At 44.0% G+C, this 20,756-nt stretch overlaps 1 protein-coding gene across 8 annotated transcripts in view; it reads right to left on the reverse strand.

Moving 5' to 3' along the window:
• Positions 1 to 4,929: 4,929 nt before the first annotated feature.
• Positions 4,930 to 20,756, reverse strand: part of ACTR3B (actin related protein 3B) — a 45,509-nt gene continuing 29,682 nt past the window's right edge. For 7 of the 8 annotated variants that reach the window (XM_019498949.2, XM_019498960.2, XM_019498969.2 and 4 more), the window contains 3 exons: positions 8,090 to 8,215; positions 6,548 to 6,631; positions 4,930 to 5,899 (listed from right to left, as the gene is read on the reverse strand). In XM_019498949.2, coding sequence (XP_019354494.1) covers positions 5,753 to 5,899; positions 6,548 to 6,631; positions 8,090 to 8,215 — 357 coding nt within the window. In that variant the 3' untranslated portion in view covers positions 4,930 to 5,752. Of the gene's footprint in view, positions 5,904 to 6,547; positions 6,632 to 8,089; positions 8,216 to 20,756 lie in introns of all 8 variants that reach the window. The other variant, XM_014608961.3, reaches the window with a different exon arrangement.

Genomic DNA, 20,756 nt, shown 5'->3' on the forward strand with positions numbered 1-20,756 from the left:
TAGGCCCAACTCAGACCACCAGTTTAACTTTAATGCAAGTTGCAAGCAACTGCTTAACGTAAACCTTCTGGGCAAACAAACTTCATAAAGGAAAAAGGCATGCATTTACTTTAAAAGGAAGGCTTCCCTCCCTCCCCCAGGAGGAGTCAAACAAACACCAAACCAGCCCTCATCCCTGCGCTCTCACCAGTCTCTGTCCCACAAGCGTGCCACACTGGTTCAAGGTCCCTCAAGTAGCTCCCTGCCCTCCCAGGAGCTTTTTACCCCACCACTAGCACGGCTAGCCTGCCCCTTTGCTCAGGCCCTGGGCTTATATGCCTCTTAATGCCTGCCCCTTCTGGCCAGGTGGCTTCCTAGTCACCTGCAGGAATTTCCAATTAGGCTTGATGACTGGTCTCCAAGACCGCTCACCCCTGCTGAGCTACCTGTTGTAGCCCAAGCAAGGCTCTGCCCTGCTGTCCTATTGCGGAGCAGCTAGCCCTGCAACAGCCTCTGGCCCCTGGCTGCCTATTCCCCTGCAGCCAGCTCATCAAGGGCAGATTCCCTCGACCCAGGGAACCCTCTGCTGCTGCTTTTCCCTTCAAGTAGCAGGGACCTCTTGGTTCCCTGTTACATCCAGCTGTTATCATGATGCACACTGCAATGGTAAAAAGTTAGAGTATCATTTGAATACTGCAAGAATCATAACTGACACCTTAATTCTGCCAAGTTCTATTTGTAGGAGAGCACATACCTTTTGGTTTATCTTGGCTTTTATTACTACAATAACTGAAGGTAGCATATTCAGGTTCCTAGACTCAATTTGAAGGCTTTCTTCTGATTAATGTTGTCACACACAATTGTTCTTTGAAAACCATGCTCATGCTACAACACTGGTGACAGGAGGGTGAATTTTACTTCTGGTGAAAGTCAATGTCCACTAGAAAGGGCAAAAAACCCAAAACTCACCTACAGAATTACCTATTTTCTGAGTATGAAATAATACATTATGGCTTGCAGCTGGGCATCTGGCATTTCTTGGAGTATGCCACATTGACTATACCAACACATATTTAATTCATGTGTGGATCAGCTACCTCTTAGAGGACTCGATTTGAAACTCTTAACAAAAATAGTAGTAAGGTATGACCAAAAACTACTGAACTCAGCTACAATACAAAATATGAGTTATGAAGATTGCATGTCTTTACTCCTTATTGAAGGAAAGCAATATAATATACTTGTCCTTGAAAAGTCACAGATGAAATGCAGTAATTTAAATACATTTATTATCATTTTTTCTTCCATGAACCCTGCTACATTATGGTTAAGTGTACTATTGTAGCACACAGACAAGAACAGAGGCCAGTAATGCTAAGCATTGTACAAATACATGGCAAGAGACAATCCTTCCACCCACGGAGCTCACAGGGTAAATAGAAGTGAGGAAAGGAAAGAAGGCATCAGAGGTGAAGCGTCTTCACCAGGATCACACAGGATGTCAGTGTCAAGGATACAAAAATGACAATCGGGAAACCATCAAGGATGTTATGAGCCCAATTGAGAGGCCCCTGAAGCCAATGAGGATTTTTTATACTCTCTGAAGCCATTTTGGAAGGAAGTTGCTATGTCTGAAACATTAGGTTTAGACACTCGGGCATACATTTGGAGCAGTTTCAAAAGGACAGCAATTGTTACTTCTAAAGTAAGTCTCAACCAAATGTCATAAGCTTTCAGTTTGCCATTAAAAAGGGAGAGGAAACATAAAACCTTTTTAAAACATGCAAATACTTCATGTTGCAGTTCTCCCCCTCCCTTTTAAAAATGCCATTATAAAAATTCAACCACAGCCAATTACATCATTCTACCTCAGAGCCTTAATTTACAATAACTATGACTGTCCCTGTCCATTTTCTTCCTTCATTACATAATGCTCGTCAATTAAGCAGGAGGTTTTGTATTCCTATCTGAAATCTCTGGTGGTTTTAAATGAGCATCTCTCTCGATCCATCTCAGACACTTGTTTGTCAAAAGCATATTTTTTCCAGATGTGAGAGAAGACTGCAATCATAATGAATGAATTATTTACAAAAAGAGATCAGTACTTCAGGTCATGTCAAGCTCTCACTAATTGTGTTTAATTAAAAGCTCCACATACAACATATGCACACTATGCTTCATGTTTATAAAATACTGAGTGCTATTAAACACTTACTACCGAAAAGGGAGAAGGGCTCAGGATATTGTCAATTTAGGATGTAGTCTTCAACCTTTACAGCATTGGCTTGAATGCATTTAGAGCTAAAGGCTAAAGATATACCATATTTTGGTAATGCTGAAGTGCTCTTCTTAAAATAGTGGCTCAGGAAATATCCAAGAGGCAACAATTTTTGTGGGTAATATCTTTTATTGGGCCAACTGCGTGGTTGGGATACAACAGAATTCTTTGGTGGCCAACATGAAATGGACTGGCAGTTTCTAGATGACAGCCACATGACTAGATGACAAACCCAAATTTGCACCTGCACTAGCCCTGAACAGATCAAAAGAAATTTCTTATAGGAGCTTGGCTTGAACAAGTGGTGTCTCTATACAAAGTGGCACTGGTTTAAATACCACCTCTATCTTAACATAGCACTTTTCATTAATAGACCTCAAAGTACTGTATAAAACACAAGCATTGTTTTCTCCATATTAGAGGGAGGAAACCAAGGCACGGAAAGGTGAAGTGACTTACCTTCAATCACCCACTGGGCCAGTGGCAAAGGCAAAAATAGAATCCAGGTCTCCGAAGTCCCAGTTCTCTGCACACCCGACCACATGGCAACTTCTGGATAGACCAGCATTAGTTTTAATTTTTGATACAGCAAGTGAGGCAAGGAACAGGTATGATTTATTAAGGAGATTTCTCTCTAGTTCAAAGCTGAGACATGGTAGGGGCAGTGTTTGCGAAGTGGTTATTGTTCATCTTCTTTCTGTGGTAAAGGAACTTCAGTCTCTGGACTGATGAACTATTTTTCCCCCTTTTACTACGAGTTTTCTCTCACACAGACACATGTACAACTTGCTTAACTGGCCAGATACCCTTTCCCAATTATTCTCCCCCTTTCATTCAATACCATGCAACTTTGTCTCAATAGCAACTGGAACTTGTCATTACCTTGACTACAAGGCTCCAAAATAACTGGTACCTTAAGGAATTTTCCATCCTGCTGAACAGCAAAAATACGCAGGCTGAACTCTTGCAGATGCAGCTGCATGTTAATTAAAAAGAATCAAATGACTTGTAAAATAACAAATCCAATGCCTAACATTAATTAAATGGTCTAGCTACTTTAAGTAATTGCCAACATTGACTCTACTCCATAAAGTTCTATATGCTTCATATGTTCAGGATCACCAATCTGGCCAATTGGAGCACTTAACTAAGATCAAGGGCCCAATCCAAAAGAGGGCCTTAACTGGAATTTATGCTCCTAACCCCAAACTGTAACGTACAACATCCCTGCTCAGCTGCCACTGAAGCTACTCAACTCCACAGGTGCCTCAGTTTGAGGCACTTAAACTTCCATTTCTGGGCTTGCCCAAGAGGGCTGAGCTACCTGGCATGCAGGCTCATCAAGCAGCCAGGAACTAGCATGCTTCCATATTGCTTTCCTGAGCAAGGTGCTCTCAGATTATGCCTTGCAGATCAGGTTCTATAAAGCAACTGCCACTTCCTTTTACATGAAGTGATCAATGCCTTCCTGTGAGACTCCCCCTTTATATAATTGCTCAGTGGTTAAAGCACTCTCTCATACATGGGAGAACTGTGTTCAAATGCCTCTTCTGCCCGAGGGATTCAAATACAGGACTGTCCATGCTCAGGAGACTGCACTAAACAATAGATTATTGTCATGCTCACTCCTGCAACACCTTCCTCTCTATACCTCAATGAACCTTGATTTTAATTCTGCATAGCAGCCGTTTCAAAAGGGACAGAGAGTGCTCACAACAACCCAGCCCAGCCAACAATAGCCTGATGGTAAAGACACTGTCTTAGGAGACCCCCTGAACCCCTTCTTGTTAAAGAGGGCATTGACCCTACACCTCCCATATGAGAAGCGAATGCTCTATACACTAAAACTCAGTGGTATGGGATCAGCTCCAAAACCATCTGTTCCTCTGATTTAAGAGGAAAGGAGGACCCCTGCCCTATTTTTGAAAGAAAAGGCCTAAGTGTATTTAGGAGAGAATTGAAGGTTGTAAATCTGAAGGAAGAAGTGGCATCCCCTCACTAGTGCTGAGTAGGTCAACCCAGAGAAGACACCCCCCTCTCCTCAGCATTTCTTCATTGGCTAGTTGTGGATGACTCAACACAGCAGGCTGGGCATTGTGCATCCCACTGTGAAGCACCCAATTCTCTTCATGTATTATATGGGAAACCAAGACCCGAAATGCAGAGTTCTAGATTCAGCTTCTAAAAAATACGTATTGCAATGCTAAGCACAGTGGCCCTGTGCATCTGGGTCAAAGCATCCACCTCGGTCTTCACAGTCTATTACAGAAGAGTCCAGTTGAAGAGCTTTTGCTAAAAGCTCTCCATCTCACATGTGGGAGCTAGAAGGAAGTAAGGCTACCTTACTAGAGGGTTTTTATCTCCAACATTTATTTCTTCCAATTTTTTTTGAGAGTTCAGAGTTGTTGACATTTGAGTATTATTCCCAAGGTGATCCATTTACTTGCTTAAGGAGGTGACCTCAATTGACTGAAGTGAGGGTCTTTGCAAAATTCTTGAGACCATAAATCGGTAACATCATCCTTCTAGATGCATTTAAAGTGGAAGTGAAGTGATTTAAAATTACACCGCTGCATCTAAAGCTTACTCTGTGCTCATCATATATGTAAATACATGCATTTTCTTGGCAAACAAAATATGGGGAAAGGAATTTATAAACCAAGACTACAACATTTGTAAAGATGTCAACAGTTTATTTCACTGGTGCAAGGCAGCATCTCATCCACCACTCACCAACACCAAAAAAAAATGTTATCTTCTATAAAACACCTTCAAAAAAATTCAAACATAACAAAAAGTAAAATAGGCTGTATAAACCTCACACAACACTGTAAGTTGCTTAAAGTTCATGTCACTCAAACAAAAACAAACCATTTTCTAGCGCACACGGCTGTTTTTTTTCCCCATCAGCAAGACACACCAGTACAACTTCAATATATGCCTCACACCTGGAAACTTGCCACATCACTCCATGATACTGATAGCTGTCCATGCTTAGAACCAGTCAAACCTACCAATATCATAAAATACAAAATGATATGAAAAACCATCCATTTATAAAGTAAGGCTCTGATCCTGCAATGTGAACTGTGAGCAGACACTTAAATCCATTCCGAGTCCCACTAAAATCAATGGGGCTCCACACAGGCACAAAGATCTGGCCATAAAGATTCGATTGCAAGAGCAAAGCCCAGGTGGAAAAGGCTTAAACGCTTTTTACTTTTCCCAAGGCAGTAAAACAATGCCATAATCTTCTAGACTTGACCTCAGTAGTGTTTGCACAGTCTCCTAAACAGACTGGCCTACCACCTAGAAGCTCACATTTAGGAAGAAAGAGGAATAGGCTTTAAAGTAGTCAGCACAGAAATGGCTTTTAATGAAATGAATCTGGGCTGTATGCAGTGTTGTAGTGCACTATGGTGACCCAAATGTTCCCAGGAGATGAACATCCACATCTTGCTTCAGTATTTACAATAACTGTTGTCTTCTTCCATTTCAGGAGTTTCTCCACCAGCAAGATATATGAACCGCTACTTCCAGTAGACAAGCATTATGACATGACTCCAAAAACAGGATTATGACGACAAATACTAGGGCCATATTCTTCATAGTCTTTCTTGGTGTGACATACTTGAAAAAACTCTGGCTAAGAACAAATAAAAATAAATCAAGAATATACAAGTGCATAAAAATGTACCCAAAAAACCCCCCACATACACAAACCAATGAAATCATCTGTGAAACACTTCTCCTGAAGTACAGTGTTACGATATACCCTTATGCCTTTTAAAGCATAAAATAAGAGTTAATGGATGGCAATCTCTCTGGAGAAGGGTTCTGCGAATAATTGATCTGCAGGCATTGCAGTAAAAAAAGCCCACAGTTCAAAGCAATGAAAAATGCCCAATTTTCTTGTATTTTCTCTCTTAGGATTAAGAAACTAAAAATGAGGCTTTGTATTCAGAGTCTTTACTATTCTTAGAGCACTGACCTTAGTAATGTGGAAGATCCTATATTTAAGTTGTCAACTATACAACCACATGCAAATAGATCAAGCCTCATAGTCCTTACTCAAGCAGAGGTCCCATAAATTCAATAGAAGTTTTGCCCAAATAAAAACTGAAAAAAGTTTCCAGGATTTGGCTAAATCGATTATGTTCTAGTACAACACACATCATTTTGGATGTTAAAGTGAACAGCATTTTAAACCTAATAACACTGATCACAGATGACCAGCACTAGAAAATACATAGGGAAGGAAATTCGGAAAAAAGCTGATAAAAGACATACTGTTGAAGCAAGCATGGAACCTCCAAACCAAACTGCATAACGCTGCATATGGTGTGTTATCACTTGAACTTCAACTGGTTTGGGCTAGAAAGTAAAGACAGAACAAGTTTAGTCAATCATATGATTTTATTACTTAGCTACCCAGGATCAGCAGTGCACACATTTTTAGCCAGGACTGGATGCTCCTGTGCATTCCTCTGCCTACACTAAGGGCTTGTCAATCCAACAGAGCTTCTGCTAGTATAGTTATGGAGGTCAGCTAGTCTAAACCCTTGCCTGTGGCAGGATCATCTCCATTCAAACTATCATAAACAATTCTAGTGTCTAGGCTTTTGGTAAAATTACAGCCAACCTTGACACACGACCACAAGGTATAACACCCTACGCATGCCATTGGTAAAGCATGGGGACAATAGCAACCAGCATCCTGCTGCTGTGAGGGTCATTAAAATATGCTCAAGATCCAAGAAAGAGGGCCATGCCCTCCCTCTACAGGAGGCAAAACCCTCAATAGTCCATGCCAATCTGACCATGAGATAAAATAACCTTCCTGACTCCAAATATAGAAATTGGACTTAACCTGTGCAGAAGGCCAAGACCCTCTAGCCAGGAACCTCTGGGTTTTAGTCCCAACTGGAGCACTGGCACATCCCAGCCAAAACCCAATGGTTCTGCAGGACGTGGGAAAAAAAACCCTGACATGTGGCAACAGGAGGGGAATGTATGCCCACTTATGCCATATATAAAGAAAGCTGAAGGAAAGCTGATGATGCATCTCTGTCCACCAGTAAATGCAGCTTTACCATTACTCTGTATTGAATTTCAATTTCAAAGAGAAAAGTGCCCTTGATTCCATTTTCAAACACAGGTCTCATATAATGCAATATGATCTTTTGGGGCTGTACAATGAAGTATAAGGCTACCCACATACTGAGCACTCAAACCCCAGTCCATGGGCCATATCTGGCCTGTGGAGTCAAGTGACGCAGCCCACAGGGGCTCCCCCAAGAGTCTGAAAATTTGGCAGCAGAGAAGTGGTGGTACTTAACACTGCCTCCGCTCCCCAAGTTTCCAAGCCCCACAAGCCAAATGAAATAGTCCCATGCAGGGATCTGACTGAGGTGTGCAGGACTGGGGCAGCAGACCCAATCCAGCATATGCAGGGTCAGGAACCAATCCAGCACACACCAGATCAGGCCCCAGCCCTGCACATTCCAGATCAGACACACAGACCCACTCACCTGGCCCACAGGATCCAAAGTTTGGTACCACTGGTATAAACAGAAACATCATTCACTAATTCTTTAACTACGTAAGGTGCATCTCTACACCGTCTTCTGCCTGACCTCAGACTATCAAGGCTACCTACCTTTCTTTCATCCTTCATTACTTCAGATGCTAAACTCTACTTCTTACTCTTACTTGTCCAGTGTTCTTATGCAGAAATGAAGTCTCCCACCAATTTGTCTGGTAGTTGCTTTAGAGTACTTCCACTCACTTCACATGTTCACATAACTGATAAAATTTCAGATTCTTGCCTACCTTTATCCGACCACCACTGAGTTCTTCACTAAGTCTCAATCTCGCATCCACTACTCTTTTCAAATCCCTCTGTAGTCGACGTCCAAAGTCCCTGAACATTGTGGATCCTCCTGAAAGAACCACATTCTACAAAAAGACAAAAGAAACATGAATCTAAAAGAAGAGCTTAAGTCAATTGCCAAGAAGCAAAAATTGTTCTGAAGCTCTCAAAATATACCAAACCCCTTAAGTATTACTTCATTTACATAACAGAGCATCAACTAGAGCTTTCTTGTAGGAAAGTTACTTTATTGAACTGATTTCTGATTGTCAAACATGTTAAAAGTGCCGACTTTCATCTACATTTTCAGGGGTTTATGTAGACTATGCATTCAAAGAGAAAAATAGCCATTAAATGGCAGGTTGGTACTCTACCTACATGCAAAGCTGTTTCTACTTAACATATTTTAAAAGGGTTATTAACACAATGCAAAAGAAAATAGCTATGCAAAGGGCACGTCTACACATTGCCCTGCAGCGATGTAGCATAGATTTCATAGACATTCGGGCTGGAAGGGACCTGAAGGATCATCGAGTCCAGCCCCCTGCCCCAGGGTCAGGAAGTCAGCTGGGGTCATAGGATCCCAGCAAGATAAACATCTAAATTTCTCTTGAAGGCATTCAAAGTAGGTGCTTGAACCACCTCCAATGGCAGGCTGTTCCAGACCTTGGGGACTCAGATAGTAAAGAAATTCTTCCTTATGTCCAGCCTGAAACATTCCTGCAGGAGTTTATAACCATTTGACCTCGTCATCCCTTGGGGCACTCTGGTGAACAAAAGTTCCCCCAGATCTTGGTGGACACCCCTTATACAAACTTATAGGTGGCCATCAGATTGCCCCTAAGGCTGCACTTTCCAGGCTGAAGAGTCCCATAGCTCTCAGCCTGTCATCGTAAGGTCTGTTTTCCTGACCTCTGATCATGCGCAAGCTCTTCTCTGGACTCGCTCAATCTTCTCCACATCCTTTTTGAATTGTGGGGCCCAAAACCGAACGCAGTATTCCAGCTGCGGCCTTACGAAGGCCGAGTACAATGGGAGAACGACGTCCCGGGATTTGCTTGAGAAGCATCTATGGATGCAAGCCAGCATTTTGCTCACTTTACTAGTCGCAGCATCACATTGAAGGCTCATGTTCATCTTGTGGTCAATCATGACCCCCAAGTCCCTTTCATCTGTAGTGCTAGCCAGCATAGCACTGCCGAGCCGATAGGGATGCTGCTGGTTTTTCTTCCCAAGCAATGTGCTATGTCACTGTATGGCGTGCTATGGCAATGTAGCGATCACACACATCTACACATGATCGCTGGCTACAGCGACGTAGTGGGGAAATCTAAGTGTGTGCTGCCCGCTTGGCACAGTAATCGTCCATGCTGCACCGTATTTTAGTACTTCCAAAAGGAAGTACTAAAACATGGTGATATGTAGACACGCTCGAAGGAGAGGAAATTCTACATCAAAAATTAGTAGAGAGGTACAGCGTAAGAAATGTTATTCTTGGCATCAAATAAGACTGCTTTGAGGAGTCAGGATAACAAGTTACATAGTTAACTAACCAACCAACATTTTAGACCTAAACCTCCAAATACAGATACTGGTTAGTTTTGTGTCTCAAGACACTCAGGCCAAAGAGAGGACAGACAATATACAAGATAAGAGAGAGGGAATGGTACAACATACCAAGCTCTTGTTTTCTTAAAAGTTTTCAAATTTGAAGGATGCCTAACCACTACCTGGTTGTATTATACTGTTCTGGCTGTTCAGGACCCTACTAAAATCCCACTGGTTTAACTCAACTGAGAAAATTCTAAACAATTCTAAATTCTAAATTTTAATTTTGCATGCATTTTCACCTACCATCCTGCACCATCAAAACTAACTACATGGTTTCAGTACTTGAGAATAGGTGCCAAATAAAGGGCACCTATACACATGACAGAACTCTGCTCTGACATGTTTTAATTCGCATGCATCAGAGGAGACTCAATTGATCAAGTCTGCTGCAGCGTGCTAATTAGCCCCTCTGGCAGCCTTCGTGTCACATGTATTCAATGCCCCTGCATTTCAGAATGATGGCAGGGGCGCTTTAACTAAAGCTCATAGAATGAACTTTAGTTAAAAGCATCCCCCGTGGCCATTTTGAAGCGCAGGAGGCTGAATACACATGACACTGTGGGCACTTTAATTAGAGCCACTCCGAGAGGCACTCTAATTAAAATGCCCCCTCTCAACCCCAGAGCACGTGTATAGATGCCCAAAATGGTGAAAATGTAAAACATTTCAAATCTAATGCAGCATGGAGAGTGGCAGAGCAAGTACCTAACAATCTATGTAACCACTAAGCTGAAAAAGAACAGAAACAAAGTCAGTCTCCATGTCCAGACTACTGCAATTGCAAACCAAGTTGCCAATTAGTGCTAATTGCAAAAGTTTTTGTGCTGTGGATGCATGCCCACATGAACTTTAATGAAGATCAGCAGCTCACTGGTCACAGTGATCAAAGTACCATCAGATAGTAACAGCTGTCTGACATCAGAGACCTAGACTGGAACTGAAGTAGTAAGCTAGAAGTGGCATGTCTCTTGGGTCTATACCAATCTTTGAGTAATCTTCTCATCACATAGACAATTTTTCATAAAGCAATGAACTCCATGACATCTGTAACAAGTATTCACACTTGCAAAGTGTTGAACTGCTTGACTGTTGAATAATCAATAGCAAGAAAAATTGTGATTTGACTTGTTAAATGAAACAATAGTTTGCTTCTCCATTTATGTTCATCTGTGTATTTCTCACAAAACCCTGTAATGCCAGAAAGAGGAATGTCTTGGAGTTCATTCATATTCATCTTAAATAAAGTAGCCAAGAATATGCTAAGACAGCAAAAAGGTAGTTGCGAAAACAACAAAAATGCATAAATAAAGCAATTCCCAAATAGGTGGGAAAAGAACTTGATCTGCAATTAAAACAAAAACATCTAGAGGCACCAAGCTGAGATGTGGATAAATAAAGTAAGTACTCTCTTTCCAGACTCGTCCATCAGTGCCTCAGATGGATTGAAAATGCTGCATGTTCAATATATAAAAAAAAATTGTTAGGTGTATTAAAAAAAATCCACATGAGCCATATGAAAAAGCAATTAAGAATATGTCATCAAAATGTACTGTCTGGAGATAATGAACATAGCACAGAGAGGGATAGCATTAATTCTATTCCGGTCTTCACGAACTTAAACTTTAGGTATATGGGATTCAATTTAAAGTTATATTGCTACCACTTAAAAAATGTACAAGTCTCATGTAGACTTTTCCTAGAATGAAAGTGAAAGTGTGCAAATGTAAAAGTTAAATATCTTCCTACTGTTACCATTAAATTTAAATACATCCAGCTTGGATATAGTTTAACAAATCGCAGAAATACTTCTTGTTGACTAACTACTGATATGCTGCTGGGGAGAAAAGATCATGCCAAAGTGTATCTGGAGCCAAATCAAGATTTCCTGCAGTACCCAAGGTATGTTTAAATTTGCTCTACACTATATATTGCAGTCCTCATTAGTTCACACCTGCTTGTATATAATCAGTAAATCTCGCAGGCTATCATCAGGGCTGAGCCAAACTTGAAACAGTTCTTGTCCAAAGACACCTATGTATGTTCATATCTTGTTTGGAACCGATTGTGCAAACTCAGTAGATATGAGTTTCTTCAAAGAAGCCAACAATCAAAAGCGTTCTTAATGCACCATGTAAAAAGAAAAAAAACCCCATGCCCCTAAATTCATTTTCATCCAAAAAGCAAAGAATGTCAGCTGTTTAGAAAAAATAAAAACAAAACAAAAAAATTCAAACAGAAACAAGTGTTTGGAACATTTTACCAGATGGACTTAACTTTGTGTCCTTGAACCACTGCATAATTAATACTTAAGGCAGGGCAGAGTAGACTTCTCTATGATTTTTTATGACTCCAGACTTTTCTACAGGTTATGCCTTCTGTAATGTATACATCCCCAAGGTAATTTCAGCTTGCTAGCTCAGGTACCGGTAGCAGTCTACCAATAGCAGCACAGAGTTCAGAGAAAGCTAATGGATCAAGTATTTACCAGACTCCTAAAACATCTTTTGCAGCCCATACTGAGCTTTGTGCTGCCAGTTAGCCTGCTACCAGTAACTAAGCCAGTTCATTTAAAACTAGTTTCAACATTCACCACACCAGCAATAAAATAGACAAAACCCAAGCGCCACCTCACCTGCTCTTCATAACAATAAAAAGAGACACAATACATCACAGCATGTAACCACAGCATGTCACCAGCTGGGATCCGGATTTTTAGTTCACTATGGAAAAACACGAATTTTCTCCTTCAACAGAAAAAAATATGAATTTTCTCTTTTAAAGGAGAAAACTGTGGATTCCCCCCTTAAAGGAGAAAAACGCAGGAAAGCACAGGTTTCCCTTTGCAGGCTGGCCAAGTTCTAGCCTGCAAGGGGCTGCAGGGAGTGCGAGGAGGGCAATCGGAGGCAGGGGGGCACCTGTGCACATGCATGCGCGCAATGCACGTGGCAGCCAGGCAGCAGTGGAGAGCTGTCTATGGGAGGGTGGGGAGGGGGCAAGGGGCACAGGCCACACAAGGAGAGGAAAGGGCATGGAAACTGGCACCCCCTCCCCACAAGATTTCTGCACCCACAGTGGGGTGTAGGGCTGCAGCCAGGCTGGACCAGCTCCAGACAGGAGCTGCCTTCATGACCACAGCTGCCAAAGAAAGGTTCTGCTTGCCCGCTTGGCAGCAGTGAGGGGCAATTTCGCACAACCATCACTGCCACTTATGTACCTCACCTCCAGCACTGAGTCCTACCCTCTGGGCTGTGGAGGCAGCCCTTGCCTGAAGCTGATCCAGTCTGAATGTGACCCTACACCTCGCTGCGGGTGCAGAAGTCTCGGAGGGCATGTTCCCCCCCACCACATCGCCTGTCCCCCCCGCCTTCCCTACACACCCACTCCCTTCCTCATACACAGAGGGGCTGGGGGCAGGGGACAGCAGGTCGGGAGTGAGGGGCACCAGAACAGCTGGAAGGACTGTGGGTCAGGAGTGAAGGGCACCAGCAGGGCTGGGGGGCTGTGGGTCCAGAGTGAAGAGCACTGGCAGAGTCAGGAAGCTGTGGGTCAGGAGTGAGGGGCAACTGCATGGACAGGAGCAGGGTACCAGCATATCAGGGCTGCTCGGCGCCACAAAGACGTGGGGCGAGTGAAAGGGGTACAGGAAGCTCCGATTTTCCATGATAAAAATCCAAAATCAAATTCCAACATTTATAGGTATTTCAAACTTAGAGTGATTGAGGCACTGGTAGGCTTCCAAACTGTTTTAAAATTGTAAATACATCAATAAAACATTGTGTTCAGCTGATTTTATATCTATATATATATATCTCGCTCATATATAGATATATCTATCTATCTATCTATCTATCTATCGATATAGATATAGATATTGAGAGAGAGAGAGAGGCATTTCATTTTAACTGCAGAATAACACGGATTTTGAGGGTCTTAAATAACAGAAACTGCAATTTTATCAGAAAATTTGCAATTTTTAAACAGAGAAAACCAGGACCCCTGGTCATCACTAATAGTAAAGTTTGATTAAAGATTCTAATCAACAGGTAGGATCATTCAAGATATTATCAAAAAAGTCAATTCAAGGTGTCAGCAACTTATGAGATAATACAATATCAATTTAGCTCAGGTCTAACTGATACGTTACATTGTTCATACTATTGAATTGCCTGAATTTTACATTACATCCCATACCAGTTAACATCCGTGGGTTTTGGGGTATAGCCTCCCAATACAATTCGTTCACACATTTTTAATAGAAAGGGTGTAAACAATGCAGTAGGATGATTTATTACTTTTTCATAAAAATAAAAGCTGTGGTCAAATGCTAGCTGGATCATGAACTAAAATGGGTATTGCTTAATCCTATCACCCCTTTGCCTGACAAAGAATCTGGCATAACCAGCCACACTCAAAAATCCAAGAAAGCATACAGAAGTCAAGACAGGGCGTATCTATGTAAGACAGTGAGGAGTAGACCAATTAGCTCCTCAGAAAAACATCTCGTGTCTACACGTGCAACCCTATTAGACCACAGGAAACTAAGGATTGTATTGTGGAGTTTTTTTACTCTGCCACACCGCATGTGTAGATACTGATGCAGTTGACTGGGGCACGAGGGTGCTTCAGTGCAGGAGTTGCTTGCTGGCTAGCCCCGCACTGAAGCACCCTTGTGCCCCAGCCAGCCCCTCTGCAGCATGCTGAGCCGAGTTGGAGCAGCCCCAGGCTGGCAGGCTGCTCCAACCTTGCTCAACACGCTTTGGTCCTGGGTGCACATGTAAACGTAGCACCCAGGAGCAATAAATTCTGGTGCAATATGTGCCAAAGTTTATTGCTGCATGCTAATAGCAAATGTAGATGTGCCCACGGAGACTTTACATACATTTGGCCTGGAAGAGGTCTCCATCATCATTAACTTCAGCAGTCAAAAGCAGATTTACTTCTGTTGTAGGCACATACTTCACAGCCCAGTAAGGGAGTTTATGTCAGAATCATTGAAAAACAGAGCTGAAAGGTGCCTGAAGAGGTCACCTATTTCATCCTATTCCCAACCTCTTTGTCTAAACCAGGGGTCGGCAACCCCTGGCACGCATGCCATCAGTGGCACGCGAAGATATTTTTTTCCTGACACGCCACGAGGCATGCAAAAAAATTGTTTAAGTTGCTGCTCCGGGCTCTCCTGTGCAGCCACAAGTCCCAGCGCCACAGCAAGTACCGGGGCGGAGCCAGAAGAACGCAGGCAGGGAGGCTATCTGTGCTCTACTGCCCCCGCCCCATGCCCCCAGGCTGCGCCCTCCAGCCTGGCTGGCTCCTGGAGTGAGCTGCCCAGGCAGGCAGACACCCTGTCCCACCCGGGGCAGCACCGAGGTGCCAAGTGCTGGAGCCGGGCGGTCGGGACAGGGTCTGAGCGGCGTGGGGGGAGGCGCCGCAGGCAAGCCAGCCCAGTCAGGTCCTTAGGAAGCGGGGCTGGGGCTGGCCCTGGGGCTCTGCAGGCTCGAGATGTGGTGGGCAGGCAGGCAGGGGTGCCCAGTGGCACCCGTGGTGGAGCCTGGCCTGGCCCAGAGCTCCTTAGGGATGGGCCGCAGCCACCCTGCGCACATGGGGATGCTGCCCGGCTGGGGCAGGACGCCGGGCTCGGGGGGCTTCTCTCTCCTGAATTGGCCTCCCTGCACACTGGGCACACTGCAGGCAGAGCAGAGCCATCCCCGGTGCAAGGGCCTGGCCGCAGGAGCCCCCTGGAGCCTGGGAACAGCCACCGCGGCTCCTCAGCCTGTCCGGGTCCCAGCCTTGCCCACCCACAGCTCCCCTCAAGGGGCCAGGGCTGGGGCAGGCACTGCACAGAGCCGCTGTGCTGCAGGCTCCCAGCTGGCTCAGCCCTGAGCACAAGCTGCGGCAGCTGTTCCCAGAGCCCAGGGAACAGCCTGTGGCTGCAGCTCCCACTCACACTGTACCTGGCACGCACAGAGACCAAACAGAAGCCCCCGCCAGGCAGCATCCCTTCATGGGCACGGTGGCTGCGCCCCATCCCACAGAGCTGCGCAGGCTGGCTGGGCCCCACCTCTGGTGCTGGTGGGCCCCCCACTGTGGCCTGAGTAGCAGAGCCCTGGGGCAGCCCCCGCTCCCCGCCTGACACCAGCTATTTAGTGTAAAAAAAATAAAAATTAAAAAAAAAGCAACATTAATGATTATTAATAGTATTAAATATGCAGTGCATCCTGCTATGTACCCCCTCTGCCCCAGTTTTGTTTTTGTGGTGTGCCGGCACACCGGCACCTTACAAGGTAGACATTGTGATTTTTTTCGGCACTCCAGCCAAAACACGTTGCTTACCCTTGGTCTAAACCATCTATGCCAATGACTCTCAACCGGAATACTAGAGCACATAGGGGTGCCATGAAATCCTTAGGGGCATCACAGGGTGCAGAGCAGTATCAGCACTGTTAGGTGTGCAAGCACCTACACATGATTCAGAAATGAGAACAGATCTTCCCATCTTCCCATTTTTCTTGCTCTCCTCTGGCCTTCTTCCCCATTCGTCTACATCTTTCTCAAAGTATGATGCCTAACAATGGATTTAGTACTTTAAGTGAGGCCTTAGTAGTGCTGCCCCTGCTGCAGCAGATTGTTCAAAGCAAAGATCGGACTTACAAATCACCTATGTACTCATGTGACCTAGCCTCCACCCTACTTCGTTCTTTTCCCTTTCCCTTTTTTTTTCCTTTTCCTTCTCTCTCCTTTTCTCTTTTCCTTTCCCACTTCTTTTCTCTCTTCTTCCCTCCCCTCCCCCCCGCTGAATGCGGTCATCTTCACCCACAAAGGACAAAAGTACAGTCCACCAGTGCTGGGCACATGGAAGAATCACTTCCAGAAGTTGTATGACAATGGAAGAATCACTTCCAGAAGTTGTATGCCCCAATCCTGTTAATACACCCAAATATGTGTTTGGCTTTTTTGCCACAAAAGTACATTCTTGACTCATTCAACTTGCAAGGTACTATAATCCCCAAGTCCTTTTTTGAAATACTGCAGTCTAGACTGTCATTCCCCTATTTGTATTTGCTCATTGAGTTGTTCCATCCATCATTTTCTTTGAGGCAAACAAGAGCAGAAGGAATGGCAGGAGTTGTGGGAACTTCTTTTCTAAGCACAGGGAAGACAGAGGCAATCATCTTTAACAGCAAACAGTTAAATGTCCTGGAATAAAGAGAGGACAGGAGCTCTTCTCTACACTAGAAAAAGAAAGGGAAGGTTTATTCTTTCTCAATGATCCTATTGATAGCATGGGCCATATTACTCTAAATAGGAGGAAAAGCAGAAGTTGCCTGTCCTCCCCTCTAGTCAATAACTCAAGTGAGAAAGAATGATGCGATTCAGATCTAATGGCCTGCAAGCAGCCGCTGGCCAGCACCTGCGTATCCCTGCTCTGCACGCCCCTTACACTGCTAACCGTGGATCTGCTATTTGCTGAAGCATCAATTAGCAAAGTTCTTCTTTCCCAAATATGGTTTCATAAGTCATGCCATTGCTAAAACTGCAAACAGTTACAACTGCAAATTGAAAATAACTTCAAATCTAACAATTCAACTGGGAACCACTGCAATACACATTCTCTTCATTTGCAACTCACAGATTTTCATACCTGGTTACTGGACATCCCAGACTTCCACAGTATGATAGTCAGACAGTGCCACCTACCTTTCATTCAGTGCATTTTTAAGCCACATTCATAAAGGGTTTGAAAATAGCTTGAAATTTTATAAAACTTCAGGAAAAAAAATTTAAATCACCACCCAAAATCTTTATTTAAGACTGTACACCCTTGTACCATTCCATATAAGCAAAACTCTCCTTTAGCATGTACCATAGATATAGACAAGGTATCTACAGCTTAGGAGAACATGACTCACATTCAGATGCCAATATTTTATTAGATACAGTTAGGTATTAGAATAAAAATTCATTTAGGAGGTGGGAGGTTGACAGCTGAAATCTGACAACAGAACTTGGACTCACATATACTCCAGATCCTCTAAAGCAGCAACAGGGAAAAGTTGTATCCTGAAACTCCCCTTTTCAATTTAAACTAAGACATTAAACTAAGTTCACTGTTGCCATCTCATTTGCTGGCCCAAGTAGAAATTCAAGACAAAATATTTTTTAAATGGAGATGGCTGGTAACCTCAGAATCCTGGCTGAATTTGTGCCATTCCTGCCATAACAAACCCTGTGATAACATCCATGGCTAGAGGTGGACTCGCAAATATTGGCCACTGTCCAGACAATTTTAATGAGTTATTTAAGAAGGTTTGATACTTTCACTATTAAAACTATTTAAAACTAGATTTAATTCACTACATTTAAAGATTTAAAGTGCACCAATAAAGATTTTCTTGGCCAATACCAATACCTGATTATTCACCACGCATTTCGGCTGATACTGATCTGATAACCGATTTACAAGAATGTAACCAGGCAGCATGGAGAGCACTTCCCTGCAGGCAAGGCTGAAGAGAGAAAAGGGTGCGGGGTGCAAATTGAGGCCCTCATGGTGAGGGAGACAATGGGGCACAGGCAGGAACTAGAGGCGCTGCATAGCCAGGGCAGTGAATGGGACCCCGGGGCCAGGGCAGGGAGTGGGATGGAGCCACAGGTGGCTTGTCCAGGAGATCAGTGTCCCAGCACTTAAAAATGGCAGCAGAGGCACTTGAACTAAAGCTTGTCAAATGAGCTTTAGTTCAAGTGCAGCTGTCACCATTTTTAAGCGTAGGGATGCTTTTAGGAGCAGAGTTAAGTAGGGTGAGGGCAGATGCAGGCTGCTAGCTGCAAGCCTGGGGTTCTCTGCCCTGCTGCCTTTGCCCTAGGAGGCCCATACTGACCATACCATCTCCCCTGCTGCCCAGCAGCAGGAGGCACAACTCATTGCTGCTACTGCTACCAGGAGGGCAGGGGACTCGCGGCCAGCATGCAGCTTCTGGTGCAAAGGCAGCAGGGTGGACAGCCCCGAGCCCGCAGCAGGCAGCCTGCATCCACCCTTGCCCCATGCACCCATCTGGGGGGCCACATGCTGCCCAGGCCTCCCCTAGTGATGCACACAGTGGTAGGGAGCCACCTCCCCCAGGTGAGCCGCCCACAGCTTTGTCCTGCTCTCCACCCTGGCCCCAGGTCCCATTTATTACCCTGGCTGGGCAGAGTCCCAGCCCCACTCCCTCCCTCACCGTGGGGGCCTCAGTTGGCATCCCCGTGCCCCTTCTCCTCCACAGACTTACTGCAGGGACTTGCTCTCCACAATGCCTGGCTGTATTCTTGGCCACGTGCGGCTGCACACATGCTATGTGGTATCCAGGGGCCCCAGCCAGAAGGCGTATTATATTTAATCAGTGACATTATTGGCCACACTGGCCAAAAAAGGCTGATAACCAATAATGTTAATTTTCCTTTCATCAGTGCCAATCCAATATGGCACCAATATATATTGGTACACCTCTACATTTAAATACTTTTTTCAAAAAGTCTTTGAGTCATTGCTGGCAATATTAATCCCCTCAGGCATCCTTAGCATTTTTCTTCAAACCCATCCTTCCTCACACTTGCTATTACTAGCTGAGAATGAAGAGAGGCTGATAAAAGTAGTAAATGATAAGGATAGCAACCACATTACATTTGCAATCCTTCCTATTGGCCAAGATGGGCGCATATCAGAGTTGGTAATACAACCTTGGTCATCTTATACTGCTTCAAATTAAACTACGGCAACCAAGACAACTGGAAGAAAATTGAAGAAGATTAGATTTAAAAAAACAGAACAAGAGATGAAAGGGATCAAATAATCAAGTCAGAATGATGGCACAGTGAATTTCTGTAGCCAACATAAATTGAAATATTATTTAAAGCAAAGAAGTTCTAAAAGAATGAAACAAGACCATGGTGCCCATCTGTGCAATTACTGTAACTCTGTCCATAATTGCACCACCTGCCTGGGATGTTTGACCCTTGCTCTCTTAACAACACTCGGACAGCATATTAAGGAAGCCTTGGTGTGCAACAAATAAGGTGAGCTCCAGTTTTAAGCCATCATAAAGTATTTTCAGCCAAATAAAGGTAATCTTGGAAACATCTGAGACTAACAGTCGTCTAGCACTAATCTCTGTAGTGGCCACATTATTACCGACAAAGATCACAAGAGGCAAGTCAGCCTGTAAAAGTGGAGATGGTTTTCAACTCTGATGTAGCCAGAATGTCCATTAGGTCTTATAAAACTAAGGGAAGTAAGAGTATTTAATAACCTAGCAACTCAGGGAAAGAATTTTCTCTGCAGAACCCAAGTCAAGTTCCTCCCAACTTCACTTGTTTCCCTCTGGCTAACCACCTTAATAGAAGCTATTATGATTTTGAAGTAAATACTGCTAAGGAACAGAGAAAGGAAACAGAGCAGAAAAAAGAGGGGGGGAAACGGTGAAAGTCAGCTAGAATATCAATTATACAACAGTTGCAAGGCAGGAAGTCTTGAACCTCTCCTTAAGTAGACCTGGGAAAACAGACCATTCTGTTGCATCCAAACTCGTTTTACTCTCAGGCTTCCATCCCTGGGTGAGCTGTCCCATTGTGCCCTTCTTCGGCAATCCTTCACTGTTGAGGATGACCGTCTTCCACGATTGTCTTATCTGTATGTCCAAAGATGGCTGATGAGGCCTATCTGGGATCAACAGACTACTGCAGCTTGGACGTGAGTTTCCATGTGGGGTGGGTGGCACTGGATTCTTGATTTGATTAGTGCTAGACGACACATTGTTTCTGCTGCTCCCACTTGTCCATCTCCTGCTGTTGTCATGAGGTTTCAAAGTACAGAGATCCCTGCAACAGACTCTTCCTCCATTTGGGGCAGTCCTGGGCAATAGTCTTCCATATGTGGACATTGATGTGCATTTTCTTAAGTTGGTCTTGAGGATATCCCTGCAACGCCTTCTCTGCCCTCCTCTTGATTGCACACCTTGAGCTAGAAGAATATAAAACTTGCTTTGG

This window comes from Alligator mississippiensis, chromosome 5, assembly GCF_030867095.1.
Source record: "Alligator mississippiensis isolate rAllMis1 chromosome 5, rAllMis1, whole genome shotgun sequence".
NCBI classification, from domain to species: Eukaryota; Metazoa; Chordata; order Crocodylia; family Alligatoridae; genus Alligator; species Alligator mississippiensis.